At 40.1% G+C, this 24,076-nt stretch overlaps 1 protein-coding gene across 2 annotated transcripts in view; it reads left to right on the plus strand.

Moving 5' to 3' along the window:
• Nucleotides 1-24,076, plus strand: part of GPR158 (G protein-coupled receptor 158) — a 144,799-nt gene that overhangs the window by 83,637 nt on the left and 37,086 nt on the right. For both annotated transcript variants that reach the window (XR_004588529.2, XM_034402122.2), the window contains exons 4-5: nucleotides 30-247; nucleotides 22,044-22,112. Coding sequence is in view for 1 of the 2 variants with exons in the window: in XM_034402122.2 (XP_034258013.1) it covers nucleotides 30-247; nucleotides 22,044-22,112 (287 nt within the window). In the remaining variant the exon portion in view is untranslated. The remainder of the gene's footprint in view (nucleotides 1-29; nucleotides 248-22,043; nucleotides 22,113-24,076) is intronic.

Raw genomic sequence — 24,076 nt, forward strand, 5'->3', positions numbered from 1 at the left:
CTTTCCTCTTCCATATCTGATACTTTTAGGGAAGAATGCTGAGAGCCATTTTACTAGGAGTGAGATGGCTGAGGATTTGTACACCTGCTTGCCCTGCAGGGAAGGATGTTCTGACTGTACAGATGATACTCCCTGCTATGCACAGGAGGACCACTATTTACGACTTGCTATCATTTCCTTCCAAACTCTCTGTATGCTATTGGACTTCATAAGCATGCTGGTGGTCTACCGTTTTCGCAAGGCAAAGGTAAATGTACCATTTTTTTTTAAAAAAAATCACCTTTCTCATATTGTTTGTCATAAATAGCTTTATCAGGGAATTATCTGCAATTGTTCCAACAGTCTTAATAAGTAAGACTTATTTATTACTTTACCTCATAAGTAAGGCTGAATCAAGTGGGCTACAGAGAAAGTTCCGTTAGACAGATCAAACATACCGGTGGATCCAATTCAAGGTATTTTAATACTTCAGATCTTCGTGCTGTAGAACTATTGAGCATTTACCTGCATTGATCCCTGATTGTTTACACAGACACAGCAGTAGAGAGTAAAGAAATTCTAGCCCTGACTGTAAGGTCTGAGCAATAGTACAGAGTGTAGAGAAAAGTTTCCTAAGAGAAAGCATTGCATTCTCACCAGGCAGATGCAAGGCTGAGCTCAAAATGTAGCAATCAGTTCTCTGGCTGAATATTCAGTTCCTCTGTGCAGTTTTTATTCTATGTTGAATGACATGGGGTTTGTCCACACAGAATTTAGGTATTGTTTTGAATTCCCCAACTCTTATCTCCAGCAGGAAAACCTGGGATGCTTTTGAAAGATCTTTCACTTTTTCGCTACATTTTCACTTAACTTTAACAGTTGGGACCTGCAGCTCCATCCTTAAGTGACAAGGTCCTTAAGCAAGACATCATGAGACTGTGATGGACTTACAACCTCACTTCTGCTGTGGTTGTTAAACAAGACATCATATTGCTATGAGCTGCAATTTTATTGTCAGCTTCTTTATTAACTGTTGTGATCACAAATAGTGATCACAAGACTGCAGAATGTTGCAATGGTTATAAATGCAATAGCTGCACAAGATTCAGTCATTTTCTCATTGTTGTGGGAAAAACAAAACCCTCCCCATAGAAGAGTGCAATGATATTTTAATACTGCCTGTAAAAATAAAGGCATTGTCAACTCAAAAAGCATTTCTAGTCCTTCTAGAACAGAGGTCTTCAAACTTGGCAGTTTTAAGACTTGTGGACTTCAACTCCCAGCATAGCTGGCTGGAGAATTCCGGGAGTCGAAGTCCACAAGTCATAAAGCTGCCAAGTTTGAAGACCTCTGTTCTAGAACCTTGACAGGCATAAAGTTACTTTTCATAAAATCACTTTTTTCAGCGCCATTGTAACTTCAAATGATTGCTAAATGGGGCAGTTGTTAAGTGAGGACTACCTGTTTGATAGCAAACCATGTTACCCAATCCTGCTAACAAATGGCACAGCAATTATTTTATAGCTGGGGGTAGGAAAATGAAAGTATTGATTTCACTGATATTATTAGCGTGTCCCATGGGACACAGAGAAAGGAACAATTTAAAATTGTATCAGGACATAGGCACAAACTGCAGACAGAACTGAGTCAGAACTCAGATATTATATAAATAAATAATAAATAATTATTTATTAATAAATAAATAAATAAATAAATAAATAAATAAATAAATATTGGAAATATGGTCAAAAGGGAAATAAGAACCAAATAAAAAGGTAGTATTCAGAAGCAGTATCAGAGCCAAATATCAACTTTGTTGATAGGGATGTGGCATCCTCTGAAAATGGGAAAGCACCCCTCATAATTTTTTCCAAATTAAAACATAGATACCTAGCTGAGTTGGCAGATCTCAAAAAACTAACGAGGTCAGATCTGATTAGAATTTGCATGTGAGACCACCAGGAGATCTCAGGATTATAGGCAATTTTGGAAGTTTAAAATACATCTCAGAAAACAGAGTTAAGCCATTTATATATTGTTGTCGTGGAAATGTCCAAATCCAGTCACGATTCCCGCAATACCCAAGTTTTATGCTGCTGGGATGATAACAAGGCAAAACTGATTAAAGTAGTAAAGATTTATTTTTGTCAATATCTTGTTTAATTATTTTTAAATAATTTTAGAGGACATATATACCGTATTTTTCAGAGTATAAGATGCATCTTTTTCCCCTCTAAAAGGGGGTGAAAATTTAGGTGTATCTTATACACCGAATGTAGCCCCGCCCACCCACTGGCCCCCACCCTTTGGCCTGTGCCTCGCAGCAGTTACCTCCTTGCAAGCAAACAGCAAGAAAAAACAGCTCCTTTCAACTTCAGCACAGTCTAATTAGCACAATTTGATTGGATCGGCTTCCTGACCCTCAGCTGATTTGCTCTCAGCTGTTTTTCGCAGGGCTCTGCTGCTTGCTGCAAAGAGGTAAATTGCTGGAGCAGATTTTTTTCCCCCTTGTGCTAATCAAGCTATGCTGAAAACGAAAATGAAAGTAAAGCAGGCAGTTTGCTGTTTGCTGCAACGAGACAAAATTGCTCAGAGGCAGAGGCAGAGAGAGATTTCTTTCTTCTTTTCTTCACCAAAAAAGGTAGGTGCGTCTTATACTCCGAAAAATGCGGTAGTTATATTCTATTAAATGTATTGCTGTTGCATAAATAAACTTGTTATTATTGTAATAGGATGTTCCAATATATGATATTTGATTTATTCTATATTTTCAATATATAATTCTATTTACTTCTCTCTGTTGATCCTGATTGTATTTGTTATCTTTTATTCCTTTTTTTATTACCTTATGTTGACCAAATAAATAAATAAATCAAAATGTCCATGCAATCATGCACATAGGAAGAGTCTTTACCTTTACACATACATAAATGTTTATAAGACATACAGTACAATAGTGGCAAAGATATGTAGTTTGGGTGTAGGATGAGGGTTCATTCTCCAAGCTTGTGGGTTGTTTTCTGAATGCTTCATTACCAGGCTAGGTAACATCTTTAGCAGAGTTTAGGGGATATCAGTGCCAGTGTTCTTCTGTTTATCCATAATCTCTACCCACACCAACACCAAACAGCAGCAGTTCAGTTGGAGTCCAGAGATATTTCACGAGAAGAGTCCTCCATTCCTCTGCTCGCAACAGAATTCTTTATGCCACCAGACTTGAAATTTTGGGATTAGACAATTTAGAACTTCGCCGCCTTCTGTCTGACCTAAGCCTAGTACATAAAATTATCTGCTACAATGTCCTACCTGTCAATGACTACTTCAGCTTCAACCACAACAATACACGAGCACACAATACATACAAACTCAAGGTAAACGGCTCCAAACTTGACTGCAGAAAATGCAACTTCAGCAACAGAGTGGTCAATGCCTAGAATGCACTACCTGATTCTGTGGTTTCTTCCCCAAAGCCCAAAAATTTTAACCTTAGACTGTCTACTGTCAACCACACCCCATTCCTAAGAGGTCTTTAAAGGGCGTGCATAAGCGCACCAGCGTGCCTACCATCTCTGTCATAATGTTCCCTTTTATTCGTATCAATGTCATGTATTCATAATCATGTTTATACTTACATCTATTATCTAATATATGCTTGACAAAAATAAATAAATAAAAAATAAATAAATAAAATAAAAATCATTGGCCATGCTACCACCCACCACGCTCATAGGACCCGGGCATTCCACAAGCAATTCCATCATCAGACACATTGACCTACAACCAGCCCCGAACCCCTCAGAATCCAAATCAACTGCACAGCCAACCAGAGACAGCACCGACCCTCAACTAACCCATGCAACCTCCCACACAAACCAGCAGATGACCTCCCAATGACCCTGACCTGATGTAATCTCCTTATCACAAGACCCATCACAAGACTCACTGATGACTCACAGCTGACCCATCACAAGACCCTCACCTGACACACCCACACCTGAAGCCCTTATAAACGGAAGAACACTGACACTCCCTAAACTCCGCTGAATATGTTACCTAGCCTGGTAACGAAACATTCGGAAACCAACTCACAAGCTCGGAGAACGAACCCTCAATATACAGTACATTCTCACATAATACTGTGCCACAAGCCTCACTCTAAATAACACTGGTGTCTAGGGTGTGTGCGCACGCGTGCGTGTGTGTGATTGCACCAGACTGAATGAACTGGCCTTTAAAATAATTTTCCAGTTTACTCAATACAACCAGCAAAATCAAATGCACATTAAATACTTGAATCCAACTGCTAAAATTAATAGCTGCAATCACCTCTTACTATAAATAGACAGTCATTTCTATTTAGCCTTCCGAAGCAATAATTGCACAATCAACTGAATCTATCAGATTCTGTACTGGATGACTTCCTGTCAATTTCCTCAATTAAGCGCCTGGCAGGAAACCTTATGGCTGGCTTGAACAATTTTGCCTCCTTCTCTGCTTCCATCCTCTTTATGGCAGATCTTTGGTATTTGACAAGATGCTGAAACATGTGCTTGCTACAATTGTGATGTGTTGCAGAACTGGCTGTTGACATAATTCCATCCCACCCCAAAAACGCATCTGTTTAATACCCTGATGGTAACTTATCAAGAAAGGTCTATTCTAACTCCCCACAACCTTTTAGGTGTAAGATGTGCTGAGAGCTCTTTGGACCGAGCAGGTTCAACTGCCTACTTAGGCATTTTAGAGATAAACCTAAATTTCTGCAGATGTTTCTAACAAAAGAAATGTGCAGTATATTTTGAAATATGGCTTGGGGAAAGGATATAATGAAGCATGCTTTTTTCCCATGAGATGAAATGTTGGCTTAGTTTAGATATTTGTGAGGAATTGAACATGATTGTACATTTGTTTCTTCTTTCACATTTTTAAACTATAATTTTCTAATGAGATAAAATAAAACAAGAATGGGTAAAGCAATGAAAGTGAAACCAAAATGCAGGCAGCAATAAATACGAAATCTGAAAGTGGAAAATGAAATGTCTAAGATGAAAAAATGAAAATATATTTACATGGGCCTTAATAATCTTATACTAGAATAGCAATTCTCGAAGTGTAGCCTGAGGACCCCTGGTGGTCTCCAGAATATTTTAGGGTTCCATGGAGTCAAATATTTTGAAAATTCTCAGTTTTAATTTCTAATAAATATTGATAGTTATGACCCACATAAACCAAAGCTCTTTTAATATTGTAAATGTGTCCTAAGATCAAAATATTTGAGAAGCATTGCATAAGAAAAACTCTACAGCTTTTAACTTACAACTTTTGTTAAAGCCATTCAGAAAAGGAGTTTCATTATGACTTTTCTGTCTGGATAAGTAAATATGGTAGGAGATATTTCATAAAATCCTGTAAATGCTTTCCAACAGTTTGCTAGAATTCATTTATTTATTCATGGATTGATTGGCTGTTCTTAGAGCTCACTTTAATGCTTTTCCAGGGCATTTCCTGAGGGCAAAGAGGTTGTACTATGCGAATCAGGCAAGAGTGTGTAGGTTTTATTCCAATTATTGAATAAGGTCAATGCAGCCTTTTTTGATTTTTTTTTCCAGGCCACCCAAGCAATATTATTATATTCAGTATTTAGAAACAGACAAAGGCTCTTGTGTTACAGTTTTAGTTGCAAAATATTGTTTTGAACATACAAATATATAGCAGGTTTTTTTTAGGACTGATTTGAATTAGTTATGTGAATTTTAGAATCACGATTTTAGAAATCTGGTATATTGATTTCATTATCATCATCACCATATTCAAATCAAATCAAAATCTTTATTTCAGTTATTGACCAGCATAATATGACACAATCAACCCAACAATTTGATTAGAATAAAACAGCCAACATCAGGAACATTGGGCTTGAATAAAAGTTCAGTGAGATAATAAATAAGACCAAATCTTTATTTCCACTAAAACTATAACTCTTAGGACTAAAATAATCATTGTTATTAGTACTAATTTACTTGGTACTTAGTACTAATTTACTTGGACTTCAGTAAAGCATTTGATAAAGTAGACCATAACCTACAACTAGATAAAGTAGAAAAATGTGGGTTAGACAGCATCTCCACCAGATGGATTTGTAATTGGCTGACCAACCACACTCAACGTGTAGTCCTCAATGGAACTGCATCTACATGGAGGGAAGTATGCAGTGGAGCTCTGTTTTAGGCCCAGTATTCTTCAACATCTTCATCAATGACTTGGACGAAAGGATAGATGGGGAACTCATCAAATTTGCAGATGACACCAAGCTGGCAGGAATAGCCAAAAGTCCAGAAGATAGGCTCAAGATACAAAAGGATCTTGACAGACTTGAACATTGGGCGCTATCTAACAAAATGAAATTCAACAGTGAAAAAAGCAAGGTTCTACATTTAGGGAAGAAAAACAAAATGCACAGGTACCGTATATGTGGTACCTTGCTCAATAACTGTGAGAGGGAACTTGGAGTCCTAATGGACAACCATTTATATATGAGCCAGCAGTGTGCAGCAGCTGCCAAAAAAGCCAACACAGTTTTGGGTTGCATAAACAGAGGGATAGAATCAAGATCACGTGAAGTGTTAATACCACTTTATACCACCTTGGTAAGGCCACACTTGGAATATTGCATTTAGTTTTGGTCGCCACAATGTAAAAAAGATGTTGAGACTCTAGAAAGAGTGCAGAGAAGAGCAACAAAGATGATTAGGGGACTGGAGGCTAAAACATATGAAGAACGGTTGCAGGAACTGGGTATGCCTAGTGTATGTATGTATGTATGTATGTATGTATGTATGTATGTATGTAATTTATATGCCGCCCGTCTCCCAAAGGACTCAGGGCGGCTTACAAAGAAAGGAACAAAAATTACATAAACATTAAAAATCCAATTAAAAATTGATTAAAATTAAAAGTTTAATGAAGAGAAGGACTAGGGGAGACATGATAGCAGTCTTCCAATATCTCAGGGGTTGCCACAAAGGAGAGGCAGTCAAACTATTCTTCAAAGCACCTGGGGTAGAACAAGAAGCAATGGGTGGAACTAATCAAGGAACGAAGCAATTTAGAACTGAGGAGAAATTTCCTGACAGAACAATTAATCAGTGGAACAACTTACCTGCAGAAGTTGTGAATGCTCCAACACTGGAAATTTTTAAGAAGATGTTGGATAACCATTTGTCTGAAGTGATGTAGGTTTCCTGCCTGGGCAGGGGTTGGACTAGAAGACCTCCAAGGTCCCTTCAAACTCTTCTATTCTATTCTATTCTATTCTATTCTATTCTATTCTATTCTATTCTATTCTATTCTATTCTATTCTATTCTATTCTATTCTATTCTAGTCCTATAATTCTCAATAAATTATACTTCTAGCTATAATCTGGTGGTTAGACCTAAGACATATACTGTAAGTAGAGAAGAAAGTCTTACATATACATTTCCCATAATTATGAAGCCGGATGAATAATTAACTCTCATCTAATTTTATTAGCAGCATAAAGTAACTTGTCAAGGTCTAAAGAGATAGACTCTGATCTGATAAGAATGGGGTATAAAATAAATTAGTAGTCTGAATACTTTATCAAATAAGGGAAAATGAAATAGACTTTAATGTCCTTAAAAAAAACAGCAATAAAACAATACAGGGATGGTACTGTACTATTTACACATAGAGAGTATCTCATGGACATAACTAAAGGATTTGTGGATATCTTTATACTCATTTATGCTTTCTATTAATTTTATTTTTTGTGCTGTGCTTTTAAAGTAATACTAAAAGTATCTCTCTAATGTTATATGGGATATTCAAGCAAATATTGAGAGCCAGTTTGCCTAGTGGTTAAAGCACCAAACTAGAAAGTGGGAGACTAGTTCTAATCCTGCTTTAGCCAGCTGGGTAATTTTGGGCCAGTCACTCTTTCTCAGCCCAATCCACTTCATAGGGTGGGAAAAATAAGAAGAGGATGGCATAGGACCCGGGTACCTCCGAGACCGTCTTCTGCCACCAATAGCCTCCCACCGACCAGTTCGTTCCCACAGAGAGGGCCTCCTCAGGGTGCCATCAGCCAAGTTATGTCGGCGGGCAGCGCCCAGGGGGAGGGCCTTCTCTGTGGGAGCCCCAGCCCTGTGGAATGAACTGCCCCCGGAAATTCGTAAGATCTCTGACCTCCGGGTGTTTCGCTGCGCATTGAAGACCCTGTTGTTCCGCCAGGCCGGACTATCAACACAATAGTTTTAAATTGGGGTATTTAAATTTATTAGGGTTTTAAATTTGAGCCACTTATTTAATTATTTTAAATTTTATATCATTGTTTTGTCTGTGTTTTTAAATAGGCTGTACACCGCCCTGAGTCCTTCGGGAGAAGGGCGGTATAGAAATAAAATTATTATTATTATTATTATTATTATTATTATTATTATTATTATTATTATTATTATTATTATTATTATTATTATTATTATTATTATTATGTTTGTTCCCTTGAGTTATTTGTAAAAATAATAAAAGGTCAGATAAATACCGTGTTTCCCTAAAAATAAGACCCTGTCTTATATTTTTTTGAACCATGAAATAAGCGCTTGGCCTTATTGCCATGTACTCAAAAGCCCAATTGGGCTTATTATCAGGGGATGTCTTATTTTGGGAAAAACAGGATAATAAAATAAAATACCCCAGTGCCAAGACAATGATGGCTTTAAAGACTACAAATCAATAGTTTGAATGACATGGTGGCCTGTAGAGATAAGAAAATATTAGTATACCATACCTTTATTCCTCTGTGCCAATTAACAGTTTTGCTACCTATCTGACCAAGAACAATTCCGAGAACTATTTTCAATTGCAACCACACAAATTAAACTTTGGAGTCATCCCCCTAAGAAACAACTTGTATATAATTGTAATAGATTTATCTCAATCAAAAACTAATAATGGGTCTATAATGTTTAGCAGGTAAAGTATGCTGGAAACCTTTGATCCATGATCACCTTCCATGGAGTAATGGATTTAAGTTAAAAGAAGACAATTTTAGATTGTTAGCAATTGTTCAAATGAACAGTAATTTCCCCTTCACTGAAGATGTAGACTAAGCTGGACAACCATCTGTCATGAACACTTTAATTGAGATTCCTATACTGCACAAGCACTGGGATTCAATGGCTTAAGGGCAGTTCTCTGATTCCAAAAGTTTCCAACACTTGTATCTAAATACTAGTTTGCAATTCATTTTAGTTATAAACTTTAATTGGAATCATTTTTGCCATTTAAATCATTCGGTCTTAAGTTATAAATAACTAACTTATACCTAACTTATTTAATGGGTCTATTGTAAATACATAAAAAAATTGAATCAGACTGTTGAATAGAACTGAATGACAAAAGCATTGCGATAATTATGTGCAGCCCTAATGTCATTTTGTTCAAGGTTTGACACAGAGATTTGGATTAAGTGTTCTTTATGAAATAACCCTGCCTTTGCTATAGTCATTTTCCAGCTTGTTTGGATATTAACCTTGGCTATTGACGCTTCTGTTGAAAACAGTGTGAAACATTTCTATTTAATTACTTGTCAGTTGGTACAAAATGTTCTTGATCATATTTTTGCTATTTAGATTAGATCATAAGTATACCTTCTGAACATTATCTTGAATCAGTTGGCGACATGTATTAAAGTTTATAATGTAATTCTGCAGTCACAAAGCTATTCTATTATCTGAAGACAGAAAAAACAAAAGAAAAGCAACTTACAAGTAGTTCAGTTCATGATTACAAAATTCATGGCTACCCAGATGTATTACATTTCACAGCAGTCAACAAATAGAAATTAGAGGCTATAGTTGAGCAAGGTCTGGACCATAACTTTCCTACCCCTGCTTTCCTGATGTTTCAATAACCAATCTGAAGATGGTTCAGATCTGTATTAGAGAGGTGGCCCTGGGACATGGTCTAAAACATCAAATGGCAGCCACATTGGAAGCTCAAATTCATTTTTTTAGTGTGTCACACATGCAAACACATTAAAAGCTAGAACTTCAGTCACACCATTAAGGCTAGAACAGAATGTCAAACTACAGAATTTCTTGTCCAGATATACCTTGTGAAAACTTTACCAGTGACAATGCTTTCAAACCAGGAGTTATCATCAGGAGCCCAAGGAACTTTATGTAAGGCAGTGGTGAAATTCAATTTTTTTTACTACCAGTTCTGTGGGCGTGGCTTGGTCGGTGTGGCAGGAGAAGGACACTGCAAAATCTCCATTCCCACCCTACTCAGGAGCCAGCCAGAGGTGGTATTTGCCGGTTCTCCGAACTACTCAAAATTTCTGTTACCGGTTCTCTGAACTACTCAAAATTTCTGCTATCGGTTCTCCAAAACCTGTCAAAACCTGCTGAATTTCACCCCTGATGTAAGGGGTTAAATCAAATATGTGACCAGGACTAGCTATTATATCTTGTTAGTGCCAGCACCATTTAGAGAATGAGGCCAATAGTCTTTGCCAGACTTTGGAGATCTTATTTTGAATCAACCTTCCTTTTGAAGTTAAATAAGTGGCAAGAGAACAAATGTCCCTTATAGTTACCGATCTTTGAAATTAACTTGCAGTAAGATGCCTAAAACTAAATCAAATGTCCTTCTTTGTCAGTCTTTTTATTTGACTGAGCTTTTCATGCATGTCAACTAGCAAGGTATTCTTTAAAAAAAAAAGAAAGCTGAACATTTTTATTGCTACTTTTATTGTTGTATTTTACTCCTCTCCTTGTTTTATTTTCATTGTTATTTATAGTTTTGTCCTTTCTTTTATTTATTGTTATTCTCTAAATTGCTCTGAAATGTTGTTAGCTCAAGTTCAACTTATACCATTTCAGTAAATAAAATAACCAAACCTAGCGCTGTCTACAAAAATTTATATTGTGATTCCACATCTTTATTACAAAATTACCTTATGGCAATCAGATTGTAACTTCTCTCTTTCTATTTCAGCCCATCTTCCTTTACATTTTGTGCTGCTTTTCTGACTCAAAATTAGCTTCTTATATTTACTAAAAAGTGGCCTAAGTTATATATAAAGAAGGGTTGGTTGTCTAGTTTCATGTAATATTGAAGCATTGGTTTTATAGGTTTTGGCCTAGTCTACTTTGTGACCTGGCTACTAGTTTAGTTTTACTCACTAAACCAGGGCTGTCAAGCTCACGGCCTGCAGGCCGGATGCATCACGCACTGGCCACGGCCACACCCAGTTTAGCAAAGGGGAAAAAGTCCCGATACATCACATGATGATGCCGTGAGGATGCGAGTTTGACATCCCTGCACTAAACCCTGATTAAACAAAGCCTGTGGCTTACTGTAATGTGTGAACCCTTTTTCTATATGCAGGATTAGACAAAAAGTAAGAGCTTCTGAATTCTTCCTCTGCCTGACACTTTAGATCTTTCTCTATAAATTTCTTTTACCAAGCTATTTCTAGAATTCAAGGTCAGAAGAAAATCCTTCAGCTGAAAATGGAGGGATTTATTTTTTTATTTATTTTTAAGATTTATAAGCTGCGACTCTGGGCAGCAGTACTGCTGCTCTTCGTTTTTATATAACAACAAGCTCAAACTGAAGTGGTTCGGGAATAACGAGAGGCACAACCAAGCAAGTGACAACAGCTCTTTAATTTACAGTGAGACTTCAGCAAAAACTCAGAGGCTGCAGTCCTCCTTATATACAATCCTGGAGGGACTGTCAGCCAATCAGAAACGTAGGCAGGTTTGAAATTCACGCTCAAAAGTATCAATACATAACACCCCTCCCTTCCCAGAAGGCACTGACATTCAAAAATTTACATAAGTACACACAAAATCTCGCAGGTGCCCAGGGCGAGTTCTCGTCCTAGTTGACCTGCGCAGTTCAGTGTTTGGTGGGGCGTCGAGCTGGTCGGAGGGACTTTCTGTCTCTCCCGGCTCCGCCAATGGAACCTCCTGGATTTTGTCCGGGGCGTGGTTATCCCCGGTTGGGAGTGGCGACTCGCTGGGGCGGCGCTGGAACCAGGGCTTGTCAGCTAAGTATTCTCGCGACCCCGGGCTTGAGTTAGCTGTTTTGGGAAAGTTGTTATAGTTAGGCTCGGATATATCTAAATTTATGTTTGCTTCGCCGACTACCCTTTTTCTTAGCTGGTCTATGTGGCGCTTCCAGAGTCTGTCTACCCCTACGTCTACCGTATAGGATTTTGGGCCCGTTATGCCCACTATGGTTCCTGCAACCCATAGAGGTCCGCTGGCATAGTTACGAGCGAACACCGGGGACCCAACCTGAAACTGTTTTAGGCCGGAGGTCTCTCCCTTGAAGTTTTCGTGCGAATAGTTGGGATGAAGCCTATCTAACACACATCGGAGCTTCCTGCCCATGAGGAGCTCTGCTGGGCTTCTCCCTGTGGCTGTGCATGGTGTGGCATGCTGGACAGCTAAGAATTGATCTATCCTGGCCTGCCAGTCCCCGTTGTCTAGTCTGGATAGGGCCTCTTTGGCCGTTCTTACAAAACGTTCGGCCAATCCGTTAGAAGCCGGGTGAAACGGGGCCGATAGGGCATGGCGGATGCCCAGTCCGGCCAAGTATCCCTCGAACAGGGTTGCTGTGAACTGAGGGCCGTTGTCAGATACTAGGGTATCCGGTAGGCCATGTGTGGCGAACAGCTTGCGAAGGGCTTTAATAACAGCCTCGGCTGTGGTAGAGGGCATTAGAATTATTTCGAGCCATTTCGAAAAGGCATCTACTACAATTAAAAACGTTTGCCCATGGAAGGGGCCAGCAAAATCAATATGGATCCTCCCCCATGGCCCTTTTGGTTTCCCCCACTCTCGGATGGGCGCTACCGGGGGATCAGGGCAAGACTCCTGGCAGGGTCTGCACTTCCCCACCCACTCAGAGATAACTTGGTCCATGTTGGGCCACCAAACGTAACTGCGGGCTAAACTTTTCATTCTGACAATGCCCGGGTGCCCTTCGTGCAACAATTCCAAGACCCTCGTTCGCAGTTTTGTTGGCACTACCACCCGATCACCCCACAATAAACAACCCCCTTGCGTAAACAGTTCGTTCCATTTGTTTATAAAACCTTGATAGTCCCCCCCATCCACCTTGACCGGCCACCCTTTCAGCACCCACCCCATCACAGTGCGAATGATTGGGTCCCTGGCTGAGGCTTTAGCCACTTCGGCAGAGGAAATAGGTCCCAAAGTTAATGTGTCCAGTAGAAGGACGGCGGCCTCAGGTGTTGGATTGGTCAGTAAGTCAGGTAGGGGACAGCGGCTGAGGGCATCCGCGTGACCCAGGGTCCGTCCAGGTCGATGTACAAGTTGGTACGAATAGGCCGAAAGAAAAATAGCCCATCTAGTCAAACGTGGGGACAGGGCAGCGGGGGTGGGCCTGTCGCCTGCCAAAAGTCCCAGCAAGGGCCGGTGATCAGTCACAAGTTCGAATTGCTGGCCAAAGAGATATTCGTGGAACTTTTTAACCCCCGCAATTGCAGCCAGAGCCTCTCTGTCCAATTGGCTATAGTTTTGCTCTGCGCTTGACAGGGTGCGAGAGTAAAACGCAATGGGCGCCTCTAGGCCGTTCGGCAGTCTATGGCCCAGGACGGCACCAACTCCTACGGGGGAGGCGTCACAAACCAATACAAGCGGTAGCGCTGCGTTGTATTGGATTAGGAAACTGTCTTCTGATAGAAGTCTCTTAACTGCTTCAAAAGCGGCTGCTTGTGGTTTCCCCCAGACCCATGGTACATTCTTCCCCAATAGTTTGTGTAGGGGATCTGCGACGGTAGCTTTGTCTTTTAGGAACATTGAGTAAAAATTGAGCAGTCCAAGGAAGGCTTGGAGCTCAGCTTTGGTCTTGGGGGCAGGTGCGCTCTTAATTGCTCTCACCTTGCTTTCGGTAGGGTGGATGCCTGTGCCGTCCACCCTGTACCCCAAAAATTCAACGGATGGGACAGCGATCATACATTTATTTTTTTTTAGCCTTAGTCCCGCTTCCCTAAATCTAGAAAGGACGTTCCTTACTCTATCCCCTAACTGACGTTCGTCCTGAGCGCTGACTAGAACGTCATCAAAATAGGGCACCACTCCGGGAAGCCCTTGCAGAAGGCGCTCCATGGTGCTTTGAAACAGGCCGGGTGCGACGCTCACCCCAAACTGGAGCCTGGTGCATTTGAATGCACCCCTATGAGTAACAATCGTTTGTGCCTCTGCCGTGGCATCATCGACTGGTAATTGTTGATAGGCCTGAGCCAGATCTAATTTGGCAAAAAATTTTCCGGGCCCCAGGGAGTGTAGTAGATGATGCACGATCGGCACCGGATAGGCGCTCGGCTGCAAAGCCTTGTTGATCGTGCACTTGTAGTCGGCGCAGATTCTAATTGAGCCGTCGGACTTAACTGGGGTCACTATAGGGGTTTCCCACTTTGCATGGTCGACGGGAACCAACACCCCTTGTTTAATCAGTTTGTCCAGTTCCGCATCGATCTTTGGTTTCAATGCGAAAGGCACCCGTCTGGCTTTGAGTCTTATTTGGGCTACATTGGGGTCTAAGTTAAGGGAGATAGGGGTCCCCACATACTTGCCCAACGTGTCCCCGAAAACGTCCTGGAACTCGGTCAGGAGACTGTCTTTTAACGATGACTTGAGCATCTGGTGGACGCCGGTAAAACCCATGCCGAGGGCTCGGAACCACCCCATGCCGAGAAGGCTGGGAAGCTGCTTCGTGACGATGGTCAGTGGCAGGTCTCTTTCGTAGTCTCCGTAGGTGACTCGGAACGTGCCCACGCCTTCGAGGGGGACTCAGTTCCCCTGGTAGTCTAGGATGCGCAGTCTCTGTTTGGAGAGCTGGTCCTTCCAGAACGACAGCAGGAGGGTCTTCAGGGTCGCCCAAGACATTATGGAGAGAGCCGATCCGGTGTCGATCTCCATTGAGCATGGCTTGCCGTTGATTTTGACCACCGTGCTGACTTTGTCCTCGATTTCCGCGCTGGCCTGGTCTATGTGAATGCTGCGGCCATCTCGAGGTTCAAATTCGCGCCGTTTGTTCGCGCCGCCTTCTCTCGTTGGTTGTTTCTTGCGCGTTGATTCTGGTTGGCTGCGGCGCTCACGTGGTTGGTGTTTTCTGGGCAGAATGGCTCTACAGACTCGCGCCAAGTGCCCTTTTTTCTCGCAACGCCTGCAAATAGCCTCCCTATATTTGCAGGACAGTCTGTCATGGTGCCCTCCACAGCTGGGACAGCTTCGCCGGGGGCTGCCAGTGTCCTTTCTCTGGTGCTCCGTTCGGAAGAGGTCTTCATCCGACTCGGACTCCGAGCTGGATCCGGCGTCTTCTCTGTGCACCGGGGCAGACTTAGGGTTGTCTTTGCTGGTCAGCGGACGCTGCAGCGTTTCTGCGGCTTTTGTGGAGGCTTCATGAGCCCTGGCCTCGTCTAGGGCTCCAGCAAGCGTTAAATCAGGCTTGGCGAGCAGGCGCCATTGCAGCCTAATGTCCCGGACACCACAGATGAGTTGCTCAAGCAACGCATCGTCCAAGTCTCTATAGTCGCAATAGGTTGCGGCTTTTCTCAGGCTGGCCATGTATGCGCTAACCGGTTCTCCCTCTCGCTGTACGCGCTGTCTGAGTTGGTATCGTTGCACGAACTTGGAGGGCACGGGAGCGTAGTGAGCCCGGAGCGTGGCCATCAGGGTGTCCCAGGAAACGGTCTGGACCGGCGTTGGCTCGCACAGTGACTCTGCCATCTCGAACACGTCCGGTCCGCAGTGGCTTAGGAAGAGGGCCCTCTTCCGATTAGCGGAGAGCCCTTGCATGTCGCTGGCTTCGAGCGAGCATTCGAACCTCGTCAGGTACGAGACCCATTTTTCGCGGGTCGGATCAAAAGGCTTGGGCGGAACGTAGGCAGACATGTTCGGTATGCCTCCTGTAGTTCGCCTCGTCGCCTAGCTGAAGCTCGTGGTCTCACTGGTTCGCTTGTTGTGACCTCTATCCCACCTTCGTCGCCAATGAAGTGGTTCGGGAATAACGAGAGGCACAACCAAGCAAGTGACAACAGCTCTTTAATTTACAGTGAGACTTCAGCAAAAACTCAGAGGCTGCAGTCCTCCTTATATACAATCCTGGAGGGACTGTCAGCCAATCAGAAACGTAGGCAGGTTTGAAACTCCCGTTCGAAAGTATCAATACATAACACAAACTCTTCCTTTAGATATAATTTAGGCATTTCTGTAATTTGAACCAGACTTTTATCAAAAAGATAAACAACAAAATGTTGGTCTGTATTATCATAGACTGACAGCTAACCATTATCTTTCAAGAGCTTCCATTGTTATTCCTGCTTTTTGAGAAAATAGTCTTATGAAAAAATAAGTATTGAAATCTATAGAGTTTACTTCAGTTAATTAACATTTCTATATGAAGAAATTGTTTTATTTTATTCTGGGGTAGGACTGGGATAGGTATGAGAAGCTGAAATGCTATGAGTTCTCACTTAATACAAACCTGATAATACGTATTAAATGTGTCAAGGATTTGGAAACCCAATTAAAACTGGCTGTTATATCCATCCATGTGTTCTTGGGAAGTCATTAACCAATTTTCAAGCCGGCTAGATATCTAAGCCAAATGACAGTTCTCAAATTCAGAAAGTCCTAATTCTGGCAAGATTTAACACCCCCCTCCCAATGATGTCCTTGAGGAGAAACTAAAGAGCCTCCCATTTAAAACCTTGTCCCTTGGATGAAGACGTCCTGAAATATTCATCCACAATTCTTTTATAATGCTCCTATTAGAGAAATGCTTGATTTCAGTTAATAATGCTCAATATGCTCAGGTTTGCATGCCACCCTGGTGTATTTTATTTACATTGCTTTTCCATCTGATCAGTATGACCTTATTTCTCTTAAGTTTTCGTTTTACTATTTGTAAAATACAGCACACCCTGACCATACCAGTTTATAATGATTGAGTTTTACCAGGGTTTTTATTTGCTGTGTCACACTTCATTTTCTTTCTGCTTCTGAGCTAAGAAGTATTTGTCTTGTTTTCTTTAAAGTTAATACTTTCTATTTATTCTTGAGCGTGTACCAATTTTCATAGACTTTAAGAAAAGAATAGGTTTAGAAGTTACTTCTAAGAAGACAACTTCAGAGAAATTCTCACAGATAGAGCTTAGCGGTATTACATTTATTCAATTACAACTGGACAATTATCTGTCCAGCTGTCCTGAGCCTGTCTGACTACAGCATTTTTAAAAAAAAATTTGATTTATATGCCGCCCTTCTCCGGAGACTCAGGGTGGCTTACAATGTGCTCAGCAATAGCCTTCATCCTTTTGTATATTTATACAAAGTCAGCTTATTGCCCCCACAACTGGGTCCTCAATTTACCTACCTTAGAAAGGATGGAAGGCTGAGTCAACCTTGAGCCTTGGCGAGATTCGAACCTGCAGTAATTGCAGGCAGCTGGTCTTAATAACCAGCTTAATAACAGGGTGCCTTAGACCACTGTACTACCAAGGCTCTTCAATTTCAATTGAAATCCAGAAAGATTCTTGGAAGGAAGTCCTTGTAACTTTTAAGTAGTAGTTCTACCGTCAGCACTAGACAGACTCCTTTGTTGAGAAATATTCAGAGAAGAATCTCTTCTTCTTCCCTTGAAGAGATCCAAAGAATTCATCCATCCAATTTTTATGCCCACAAATTTGGTACATTGTTTGCAAAGATCTTGCAAAGCAGAGACATCTTCAGAGAAAGGAAAGCCAGAATGGCAATATTGATCATTTTGTTGTGTTTGCCAACTTGAATTATTTGATAATCCATTCCCTACCCAAGGATGTCTTTGCTGCAAAATCATTAAAATTATACCTGGCAATCAGATCTATATAAACCAGATTTTCATTACTTTCTCTTCCTTGCTATCTGACGTCTGAAAGGCATAAAGCAATACAACAACAGTGTTGTCTACTGGCATTTAGAATGGGTTTGTGCAAGCTGTTTGAGGAAGTCCAGGTCAGAAAACAGATTGCCCAACTCTAGTTAGAACTATACTTTATTTACAGCTCTAGAAAGAGAATCTTGAAAGCCTAAGTTTTTCCTTCTTCCTTCCTTCCCTCCCTCCCTTTTATACTTTAGTGCAGTGTTCCTTCAACTGGCTGAGAAGTTCTGGGAGTTAAAGTCCAGACATATTAAACTTGACAAGATTGACTAACACTGTTCTAATGAATTAGAAAGGCATGATTGTTATCCTTTTTCTTACAGTTTAACTTTGTCCCAAGCTTAAAATAAGCTTTTCCTCATCTATTCCCTTGCTTCTCCAATGTCATCTCCTTGGTTTCTCCAATTTGAAATCAATATCCCAACCACTGATTTTCCATAACAATACATACATTTGAACCATTAAAAGTATTTATGCCAATCTATTCCTAACTACATTATTATATGTATAGTACATGCACAGTCCTTAATGGTCTTCTTCTAGCATATGTGTAACCATTTGTCAAGACAATATGGAAATATTTTGACAATTCTGACAAGCTTCATTGCACTGATGAAGCTGCTTGGTTTGTCAGCCTTTGGGAAATGGCAATGCCCAAAGACAGCTGCAGCATTTCGACAAAGATATATTTAATGATTCTCCTGGGTGGAAGAAATGCAGATTTCTTCCTAGCACAAGAAGCTGTTAAGCAGTCCCAGCAGAAATAACTGGCTTACAACATGAGTGCATAACCCTTGGGGAACAACCATTCTGTTTCTATTTCTCCTCCATCACCATTGCTTTCTACACTGAATTAGTCAATGCTGATTGCCCTGATGATGTCGGAGAAAGGCAGTGCAAGAGGAGCCATAGAAATAGTTTTTTATGTTGGAATTCTGCACTCCATATCTCAAAATGCCAGTATCTGTGGATTCAAAGTTAGTCAATTCTGCAAGTCAAAATGGCGGAAAGAATTAAAGGAGATGCCAGAGAGGGAATTGTACATCCTAAAGCAACCTTTCCATTTAGCTTATTCATGATGATTTTTCAATAAAGCAAGGTAATCAGTTATTGAAAATTGATCTACATTTATAGTTGCAGTACCTGCATTATGGCAGCTCCTTCTGAATGTGTATTTCCTTGTTCAAATTTCTGCAGTGAAAAAATGGATCTTTGCTCCTAAATGCTCTAAAACTCAGCATGCACTGGTATAAAATACCCTTCAGTTATAAGTATCTAAACCCTGGGCATGCAGTAACTATAATTAATCACACAAATGTTATTTGGTTAGATATTTTTTCTGGATTGAGAGCATCTTCATTCATGGCGCTGGCGTATCTTGGAGAGTTTGTGTGCTTCTCTGCAATGAATATTACATATGGTAATATCATCAGTATTGATATTTATTGTCTAGCCAACTTTTGTGAATAACTTTCACTTATATTAATTATGAAGGTCCAACCAAATACTATGTTCTGATATAATGGTCAAAGACTGTAATAGAGTTTGCCTAACTGTTTTTTGAAACGATTCATAGTCAGTGGACTTTATTTCTCTGGTTATTAGATTTCTACTTTGCATTTTGTTTTTGTTTTTTCAACAATCAGGGTGGCTTAGAAATGCAAAACGTGGACTGAAACAACATTGATAAATCAAGATTTGGATTGAAATTAAATACTGAAATAATATTAACTAGGAAAATTCTGGCAGAAAGCATGTGCTTTAACATCTTAAATATTGGGAGGTCGAAAGTACATCTCTAAAACTGTATTCAGTAGCCTGGAAGCCACAGAGGAGAAGATCCTTGTGGAAGATCGTAACCCCGTGGCATCAGGAGATCTTCAGAAGGGCTTTTTCTTCATATCTAAATAGTTGATGAAGTTCGCAGTGGGAGAAGTTCCATAGGCTGTCAGACCATAAACCATTAAAGATTTGAAAGACAATGTCAAACCCAGGAGGCAATTGGAAACCAGTTTAAATCTTTAAGTATAAACACCATTTCTTCTCCTTTCCTCGTTCAACTGGGTAGCCATTGCATTTTTCACCAACCATAACTTCCAGGCAGTGGTGAAATCCAAACTTTTTTACTACTGGTTCTGTGAGCATAGCTTGGTAGGCATGGTGGTGGGTGTGGCTTGGTGGGCATGGCAGGGGAAGCATACTGCAAAATCGCCATTCCCTTCCCACTCCTGGGGAAAGGATATTGCAAAATCTCCATTCCCACCCCACTCTGGGGCCATCCAGAGGTGGTATGTGCCAGTTCTCTGAAATACACAAAATTTCCGCTACCGGTTCTCCAGAACCTGTCAAAACCTTCTGGATTTCACCCCTGCTTCCAGGCTTTTTAAACGTAGCCTGATGTATCACTCATAAGGCGAGTCAAAGGAAGTTGTAACTAAGCATGGATAACTGCAGGACCATATTAAGACCAACTGAAGACCTAAGCACAGCACAGCAATGATGATCTTTGGCAGAAGTGAAACTCTAAAACCATGGGGTGGCAACAAATGTGATATTTTGTTGATACCATCAAACAAAACTTTTAAAGTTTAGTCATTCATCATGCCAAAGGTAACATTTTTTTACCAATGCAGATTAAAGTTGAATACAGCAGGGAAGGACAATTACAAAAAAAAAAAAAAAAAAATCAAGTAAAGTCAAGTATGAAAGAGTTAAGGGTAAATAGGTTGGGGAGAGGGAATACTGTGGTGACCCTCTTTCCTTGATGCCCTTAGCATATGCTTAAATTGCTTAATGGTTAATCCAGGAAATAGTAGTATAACACACTAAGATAATTGTGCAGACATACTCTTTTCTATGGCTGGTTTTTCGGCAATTTAGTGGCAGGTGGAGATCAAGAATCACTCCAAACTGCAATCATCTTCCTCATGGAAAAATATGCTCCCATGCAAAGCAGGACTCAGCCTAATTCAAAGGGCCAACTTTTCCTTACCAACAGCACCTCTACCTTGTCTGGATTACTTTCACCCTTCCCCCTCTCGTCCATCTCATTATTGAAATTGCACAATATTTAAGAATACTGATTGCTTCCTTACACTTACAAGATAAGGAGCAGAAGATCTGAGTGTTACCAGCATCTGGATCACTCTCCTTTCCAAAGTTCCAGATGGCCTCCCTCAGAAGTTTGATGTTAATGTCCAATTATATTTACTGTCTGATAGTTAATGTGTTATATATATTATTAGCGTAGTGGGATGTTGAAACAATAGAAAAGTAATCATGTCGCTTTAAAAGCTCTGCTTAAACTCAGTGAGTTCTGTCATGTCAATTAAGGATCTTTAATTGCCCCAAATGTTAATGAGGATCTTTAATTGCCCCAAATGTTAATGAGATAACTAATATGTTGCATTTAGTAATCAGAAGATATACAAGTTGACGTGGAAAGTGAGAAATGAAACTTGAGCATATCTGCAGTGCAAATTTCAGGAATACTTCTAAAGTATACTGTATATACAGTAGCATTATAATTCCTAATCAGAAGAGTGGGATGTGTCCTGGAAAAACAATAAAACTACCATTTCTTCTAGGATACTGATATTCCTTACAGAAATTCAAGCGATAGCGAATAGATAATCCATATTGACTCTGAATGGTTTGGGGACAAATTGTTACTTCTGCATCATTTTGAATTGTAGGTGTGATGTTTATCTGAGGAGACTCCGAGCATTAATTAAGAAAACTACTTAAAATAGAATCCACCAATTTATGCTGGATATTTCTTGCCAAGATATTAGTATAGTTATTGTTACACACATAAACAAATTAAAGAGAAAATAAGACTCAGAGTTAGGAACTTAGTTATAAGCAAACATAGTGAAAGTAGTTTATATCTCAATATTCACTATCTGGATTAATTGAAATGCAAATAGGATTGCGGGATAGGTACCAAAAATTATAAAGTATATTGAATATGTGGAGTTGTCTATCAATATAATATTGGATTATAGATCCATTTGGATTTATCTAATGTAAGTACAGGAAGTAAAGCTTTAAATTCTTGTGTCTGCTTTCTTTATTCTAGAGCATCAGGGCATCTGGACTTATTCTACTAGAGTCTATCCTATTTGGATCACTGCTTCTTTATTTTCCGGTGAGTTGTGCTATTATTTCACTTATTTATTTAAAATATTTATAGCACCGCACAAGAGAGTGTTATAGCAAGTGACAATCCATTGGAAAACAACAACAGCAACAAAAAAAACCCAGTTAAAGCAATATAAACTGAATTTATTTTCATAGCATTTTATTTCTTCCTTTTTTATATTCTATTCTTAAAATGTAAAAGACAAGACATTAAGCTATACATCTGACTCACTGCCTGTCCTTCCAATATTTCACAGATTAAAATTTGAAACACTTTTGTTCACTTATCTCCTCACCCCCCCAAAAAAATGCTGTTTGGGTATTTCTCCTTTATATAATATTAAAGATTTATGTATTTTCTCTGTTTTCCCAATCCACTCTCCACCACAATAATTCCTTCTGGAATAACTGATTTTGTAATGGTTCTGAAGAACAGAGACTTATTACTAAATAAGACCGTGGCAAATATTTTTTTAAACAAAAAAATATTATTGGGGATAGGGCAAATCCTTGCAACGCAGAGAAGTTGGCACATCTGGTCTGACAGACCATTTAGCACTCCAAACAGCATCTATCTACCCTATACCAGTGGTGAAATCCAATTTTTTTTACTACCGGTTCTATGGGCGTGGCTTGGTGGGCATGGTGTGGCTTGGTGGGTGTGGCTTGGTGGGCATGGCAGGGGAAGGTTACTGCAAAATCTCCATTCCCACTCCACTCCAGGGGAAGGATACTGCAAAATCCCCATTCCCTCCCCACTCTGAGGCCTGCCAGAGATGGCATTTACCGGTTCTCCGAACTACTCAAAATTTCCACTACCAGTTCTCCAGAACCTGTCAGAACCTGCTTGATGTCACCCCTGTCCTATAACATCATGATCATTTGGTAAAAATTTCATTTAGAATTGAATGTAAACAGTGTGGATATGATGCCCCAGAGTATTGACATGATGCTAACTTTGAAATAGTGGTCTAGAATGATTGTGTAAACATTTCATTGGAGTTCTAAATTCAGAGGGCCTGATATTTAGAACACAGTAGTTCTGATTCTCTATGGAGCCGAGGTGGCGCAGTGGTTAGAGTGCAGTAGTGCAGCTACTTCAGCTGACTGCTAGTTCAGCATATCAGCGGATCAAATCTCACCAGCTCAAGGTTGACTCATCCTTCCGAGGTGGGTAAAATGAGGACCCAGATTGTTGGGGGCAATATGCTATTTAGCAGACTGTCTTTGGTGTAAGCCACCCAGAGTCTTCGGAGAGTGGGCGGCATAGAAATATGACTAATAAATAAATAATAAAATAAATAAATTCTCAGTCATCATGTCACAACATGAAGAAGTTACGCTTCTTTGGATGAGAAAGCGAAAGCATTGGGACAACCATGACCTGGGTGACTGGGAATTTCCATAGACATTTAGCGATACACTTTGGGATGAAAACCCTTCAGAACTGAAGAAGCTTCTTGGATGAGAAGCGAAACGTCTTCAAAGAAAAACCAGAAAGTCCAGTTGTCTCTTTTAAAAAAAGCACCTTTGGGACAATAGTTGGGGGAGGGGGATTGCTTCTTACTTCATCAGTTTCCTCCAGTGTGGTGCTTCCCCATTGGAGCCCCAACCCACCTGGCAGTTGAATGCTTACACAAATAATAGTTAAAATTCACCACATTTATAGTTTAGCATAACAGTAAATTATGCTTAATCAAAAATAAAACTCCAAGTTTCCAATCTTATCATGATTATTCCAAATAAGGAAATACAAAAAATGGACGGCTCTATAAAGATGTCAATTCACTGTGCAATAGCTATGAAAAAAGCAATTTCATGCTAGAGATCGTTAGGAAGTTATTGAAAATAAAATGGTCAATATTGTAATACCCTTACAGTATTCAATTCTGTGGTGCATCTCCATCTGGAGCATTGAATGTAATTCTGGTTGCCACATTTAAAAAACAAACAAACAAACTCTAACAGACC

This window comes from Pantherophis guttatus, chromosome 4 (assembly GCF_059756535.1).
Source record: "Pantherophis guttatus breed Tessera chromosome 4, ASM5975653v1, whole genome shotgun sequence".
Lineage (NCBI taxonomy): Eukaryota > Metazoa > Chordata > Lepidosauria > Squamata > Colubridae > Pantherophis > Pantherophis guttatus.